This window comes from Miscanthus floridulus, chromosome 14 (genome assembly GCF_019320115.1).
Source record: "Miscanthus floridulus cultivar M001 chromosome 14, ASM1932011v1, whole genome shotgun sequence".
NCBI lineage: Eukaryota > Viridiplantae > Streptophyta > Magnoliopsida > Poales > Poaceae > Miscanthus > Miscanthus floridulus.
This window is the reverse complement of record NC_089593.1, coordinates 32,458,083-32,464,082: the sequence shown is the minus strand read 5'-3', so window position 1 is coordinate 32,464,082 and position 6,000 is coordinate 32,458,083. Positions and strand designations below refer to the sequence as shown.

The 6,000-nt window shown below is 47.6% G+C and overlaps 1 protein-coding gene across 1 annotated transcript; it reads right to left on the bottom strand.

Moving 5' to 3' along the window:
• Positions 1-239: 239 nt before the first annotated feature.
• Positions 240-5,529, bottom strand: LOC136504844 (leucine-rich repeat receptor protein kinase HPCA1-like). Its single transcript, XM_066499872.1, has 17 exons — positions 5,398-5,529; positions 5,126-5,290; positions 4,931-5,051; positions 4,740-4,811; positions 4,531-4,605; positions 4,370-4,441; positions 3,844-4,005; positions 3,672-3,746; positions 3,508-3,579; positions 3,304-3,378; positions 3,121-3,189; positions 2,957-3,031; positions 2,808-2,879; positions 2,517-2,654; positions 1,903-2,396; positions 1,657-1,818; positions 240-1,583 (listed from the first exon to the last, which is right to left on the bottom strand). The coding sequence occupies exons 2-17, from the start codon at positions 5,208-5,210 to the stop codon at positions 511-513; spliced, it is 2,892 nt and encodes a 963-aa protein (XP_066355969.1). The 5' UTR covers positions 5,211-5,290; positions 5,398-5,529; the 3' UTR covers positions 240-510.
• Positions 5,530-6,000: the final 471 nt, after the last annotated feature.

The following is a 6,000-nucleotide window of genomic DNA, read 5'->3' as shown; positions in this document are numbered from 1 at the left end:
TAGTTATTTTTTAGTCTATATTTAATACTCCATACATGTGTCAAACATCCAATGGGACATGGACTAAAATTCAGTCTAAGGAACCAAACAGGCCCTTATACTGGTTTATTATGAGAGAAAAACGATGTTCGTTCGTTGAAAAGTACTGATGAAGTAGTTGAAGTGAACAGGGCCATGGTGTTCACCGGTGCAATCAAACAGGACAAATCGACTTTTTTTTTGGCTTTAAAACAAACCTGAAATATATTAGGATGTCAACACAATCCAGTTGCACACCTATCTTAAGTTTATATATAGCAACTAAAATTATCATGTAAACAATCCCGTTATCCGAGAAATCAGTTCTTAATCCAATCGCACACCTATCTCTTAAGTTCATAGTAACCAAAATTTACACTAATAATATAAGTACAGTATAGTACCCTGTACATTCAGTTCAACAGCTAGCTTTTGTTGAAGAAGAGTGCATCTTTTCCGCCCATGTTCTCGAGGCGCGCGCTTGCTGTAGATTCACTTGGGCTCCACCCTGGCGGACGGCAACCCGCCACTGCTGTAGTCGGCGAAGGGGCTATCACCGCCGTAGGGGTGGCGCGGCGTCCGGCTGGCGTAGCTCATGGAGTTGGACGCGGAGTCGGGCCCCGGGCCGCCGGCCATCTTGAGCACCCGCTCGATCTCGCTGACCACCTCGCCCATGGAGGGCCGGTCGGCGCCGGCCTCCTCGACGCACCGCAGCGCCAGGTCCACGTACTGCTCCAGCCCCGCCAGCGCGGACGGCGCCGCGCCCAGCGCCGGGTCCAGCAGGTCGTGCAGGCCGTACAGGTCCTTGGTCCGGTCCAGCGCCGCCTTCATCTCCCTGACGATGTACCGGCCGCGCTCCAGCGGCTTCCTCGCCGTGGCCACCTCCAGCATGAGCACGCCGAAGCTGTACACGTCGCTCTTCTCCGTCAGCTGCTGCGTCATGTAGTACTCAGGATCAAGGTAGCCCATGGTGCCCTTGACTTGCGTGGTGACCTGTTCCCTGCCGTCATCTCCGAGGGGCTTGGAGAGGCCAAAGTCGGAGACCTTGGCGTTGAGGCGCTCGTCGAGGAGGACGTTGCTGGACTTGATGTCGCGGTGCACGATGGGCGGGTCGGCGAGCTCGTGGAGGTAGGCGACGCCCTTGGCGGCGCCGAGCACGACGCGGAGGCGGCGGCGCCAGTCGAGGCGCACGCCGGACTTGCCCGTGAGGCTCTCCTTGAGCGTGCCGTTGGGGACGTACTCGTAGACGAGGATCTGCTCCGCCTGGTCCAGGCAGAACCCCACGAGGCTGACCACGTTCTTGTGGTGGACACGGGAGAGCAGCTCGATCTCCGTCCGGAACTCCAGGCTCCCCTGCAGGGAACCCTGCTGCGACCTCTTCACCGCCACCAGCTGCCCGCTCGGCATCGTCCCCCTGTACACCTTCCCGTACCCGCCGTTGCCGATGTCGTTCGCCTCCGAGAAGTTGTTGGTGATCTTCCGAAGCTCGTCGAAGTTGAACATCCGCGCACCTCGCAGCTGCGGGATCACGCTACTGCCGCTCGTGCTCTTCATGTCCCAAGAAACTGCAGCAGCAGCCGAGATGGTTATACCTCTGTCAGTAACAACTAACAAGCACAACAGAGAAACTGTACAAACCAAAAGACTGGCTCCTCTCTACGTTCTGCTTTGGTCTCCTCTTCCTCCTTGCGACGAAGATGACAAGCGCAAGAACTCCTGCCACAAGAACCGCTCCACCGGCCGAGACTCCGATGATAAGAGGTAAGTTGTTCGCTTTCGATTTGGATGGTATCAGCAGCTCTACGTTCATGAAAAAACAGTCACATATATAACATGGTGTGCAATCTGAACTTCTGAAGTGTACATTTTTCCTGTTCGTCTTACCATTGCCAAAACTGTACTGCTGCCCAATGAAATAGTAGGGGCCGAAAACAGGGGGTGGCTTATACGTCTGGTTGCTGAGTATGAACCCAATGTCAGAGATATCCTGCTCACCAAACTGGGTCTTGCCGCTCGGGAACACCTCCAGCGCCATCTGCAAGTTGTTCACCGAGTTCACCGACGGGTCATGGAGGGCGACCGAGTCCACGGGGAGGCTGAAGCTCAGGAACTTGGCCTTGATGCCGCTCTCCAGCTGGCCCCAGTACGACCCGTTGCTCAGGTCGGAGAACGACGGCGACCTGAAGAACAAGGTGCCCCTGTAGGGCACGGCGCAGACGCAGCTTGGGCTCAGGAGCTGGTCTGACAGGCATGGCGGTGGCAGCCCCGAGCAGTTCTTCGGAGTGCTGTACGGCGGCGGCGTCGCCTGGTTGGATTGCCCCGGCGGTGTGCAGTATTTCTCGTTGCTCCCCGCGCTGCAGATGGGATTCCCGACTAGTCTGCGTGCGCAAGACAGTAAATGTTTGTGACTTGTGAGGAATGAATGAATCAACAGCCATCAGTGCACTGCAAGTTTGTTGCCTCACAAAATTAGAGCAAAATGTTCAGTTCCTACGCACATGAGCTGTTTGTTGTACTGTGATCCACTGACAGTTATCTGGCTTATTTGGTTGTCTCGCAGATCGATCAGTTGGAGCTGAGTGCTGTAGTCTGATCCAATAGTTAGCGTGCCGTTAAAACGGTTGCCCCGGAGCCTCCTGCGATTGTCAGGAAGTACCCAACCATCAAGAACTGAACTTGAAGCATGAACTCAACTCTATGATTGATCGTTTCTATCCCTATATTTTCCTTGACATGAGCAGTTTGTGCATAGAGTGCTAGTATAAACTTGTGGAGAAGCAAGCACTCACAGTGTCTGAACTGCAGGAAGGCTGAAGAGGTCTTGCGGCAGCTGCCCTGTAACACGCAAGTTTTCAAGGTACCTGCAACCGAGAAACATTCAGACACAAGTTCTGGACTTGAGTAGGACAAGGAAGGAGTGTAGAGAGGGGTTACTTACAATGAGGTCAATGATGGCAGAGTGGTGAACCAGGAAGGAACATCAGATGCATTGAAGCTGTTGTTGCTCATGTCCCTGTCAGAAAGGAAGAACATTCAGAAGTTGGATACTTAAAATTCTTTTATGACTCAAGAAAAGGCGAAACTTGAGCAAGAGTCACTTACACAAAACTGAGTGCACTCATTCCTGTGAGGTCTGGTAGTGGACCAGTCAGCTGGTTGTTTTCTAGGTGGCTAGTGTGAACAGAAAAGAGCCAGAGAGGATAAATGGTTATAGCTTCCTAGTACTATTGTACAACTGATACAGCAGACCAACAAGTGAAAAAAAAAACAGAGTAAGAGACTCACAGCTCTGCAAGTTTTGTGAGGTTGTTGATGTTGCTAGGAACTGGCCCAGTCAACTGGTAGTTGTTATCAAAACGTCTGTGCCGACATAATAATCTCACCATCAGAACAAGTCCATACGTGTCACGGTCAGAAGTACTCCTACTTGCTAGTGAAAAATCTCTAGATTTTCTCTTCTAAGTCATGACATGTAGGTGATGTACTTACAGGACTTCTAGTGTATTAAGAAGGCCCAAAGTAGGAGGAATCCTTCCAGTAAAGTTGTTGTTGTCAAGAAGCCTGGATACATAATACAAGCCATCCACTGTCTGAGCGTCACAACATAAATAAGCAAGTAATTATGAGTTGACAATTTGGGTTTCCTTACTTACAGATGTATCAGCTTCATATGTGAGTTGAAAATCTGGCTCGGTATGGTTCCTGAGAGCTCATTGATCCCGAAGTGGCTGCGAAGAAATGGTCATGAAACCACAACTCGATCAGGGGACTCAAAAGTATCCCAATATCAAGGAATTTAATTCTGGGGATCGGAATTGTACATACAAGTGCTTTGTATTTGTCAGATTATCCAGCCCGGGATTTGTGCCATCGAATACTGGAAGTCCTCCAGAGAGCTTATTGTCAGCCAGATCAAACCAGTATAGCTTCGAGAGTCTTCCGAGTGATGCCGGAATGGAACCACTGAACTTGTTTGAGTTCATAGATCTGCAGGCATGGAATACAATGACCAATCTTTCTTTTTTTTCCCATCATAGTGGCAGTGAAGGAAAAAAATCATATTATACTGAACCTAAATGCAGTAATTTGCTCAGTTGAAAAGTAATACGAACATTTGTTTGCAGTCACTTCTAGAGAATCCAGTAATTTTGTATGTTTGAAATGAACAAAGTAACATTTAGAACGAGTTGGTAGAAGACAAACTAAAGTTGATCCCCAAGTGACAGTTGGATAGATATATAGGTAAAAGCTTTTTGTTGAACAGAAGATACAATCCCACAAATATATCCTTGTTTATGGTAGCTAAAAGATCAAAGTCATAGACATAAGGTATCAGGTTTGATCTCCTTACAAAAATATAAGCTTGGAGAGCTGTCCTAATTCTTTCGGTATTTCTCCAGAAAAGCTGCAACCAACAAGAATTCTGCAAAGGAGTCGGAGAGCAAATAAGTCAAAGAACAATTCATGCATTGAAATCTTGAAATCAGTGAGCAATTCGGACAAACTACCCACAGGTTTTCGAGGTTACTCAAACTTCCAATGGTTGCAGGAAGAGGACCACCCAAGTCCTTGTTGTAGGAGAAGTCCCTGCCAAAAAATAGGTGGCAATCACCTCACAGGCTCACATGCTTGCAACCATGCTAAAATTCCAATTTATGTGCTTGTTTGGGATGCTCAAGTACTAAAAAAAACTAAACTTTAAAGGGCAAGAAATTTCATACAAGGTCTGCAATTCGGACAGAGACTGGATGTCGCCTGAAAGGGACCCTGACAATCCGAAACTTGAGAGTCTTCTGCAAAAACAGCCACCATGAAACAACAACAACTGAGTGAGTGATGAATTGTTCATCTATAAAATGGATAACTAGAAGGAAAGGACCATATGTGATCTCTCTTAGCTGCTGATACTAACATGCCCGTGACCCGGTTTCCGGTGCAGGTTATCCCAATCCATTTATCTCCACATGGGTCAGTGCCCACCCAGTTGGATGGCGGCTTGTTCCAGGAATCTTTAATCCCGTTGAGTCCAGCAGCTGCACAGAAGAGCAACAGAATGAGCAAATGAGCACTGCAACAACAAGGACAAAAGGAAGAAACTGAAACATACTATCTTGTGTATTCGTGTCAGCCAAGATGACAAGAGCCTGCGCAAGAAAACCGAACGAGAACACAAGCCATGGAGAAAGCTTCATCTTTGGAGAGCTTCTTGAGATGTCGCCGAATTGCTCTTAGCTGCTCATCTTCTTCTTCGAGGTCAGAAGCTCTGGCAGAACTGCAGTAGGTCATATTAGTTGGTGTGTAAGGTAGGAAATGAGGCTCCAATTTGTATATTCATTGAACTGGTCAAGATATCGATCCATATAGTTCATCATCTCCTACCCTATATGTATGAATTAAATGAACATGTCGTCCCAGCTCATCCAATAAGTAGCTAGCATACCCAGTCTTTGAATTAGATTTGGGCAAAAGAAATTAGGGGAAGACCAGATGGAGTCAACAGCGTGCAACTTGCAATGGGAAAATGACAGGATTTGCGATATTTTAGATCTTAATTTAGTGGTTGAGTGCTGGGTCGCAATTACTCAATGCGACAAGATTATAATTTAGCTCTTAATTTGCGCAATTTTAGCTCTTAATTTAGTTTCTGATAGGGGTAAGGGTGCAAACGCAAGTGCACTCAAAGTGCTTGGCCCGCAAAAAGAGCAAAATAATTGCAGGCACATGCAAGTATGTTCAGGCGTTCAGCATATAAACTGGTGGAATATTTTAATTTGGATGTTGTAGGTATTCCATGTGTTTTCTCTTGTACGGTGGAATAACATTTCAGATGTTTATGTGACCAACATGAGCTAAACCCTACCATGAAACAGCTCATACACTTTTCAACTGCATGATGTACAGTTCCTATAAATGGTTGCAACTGCTAGTTGATTGATATATAGTACTACTGTAGGCAGCGGGGCATAAGCGGGATCGTACTTA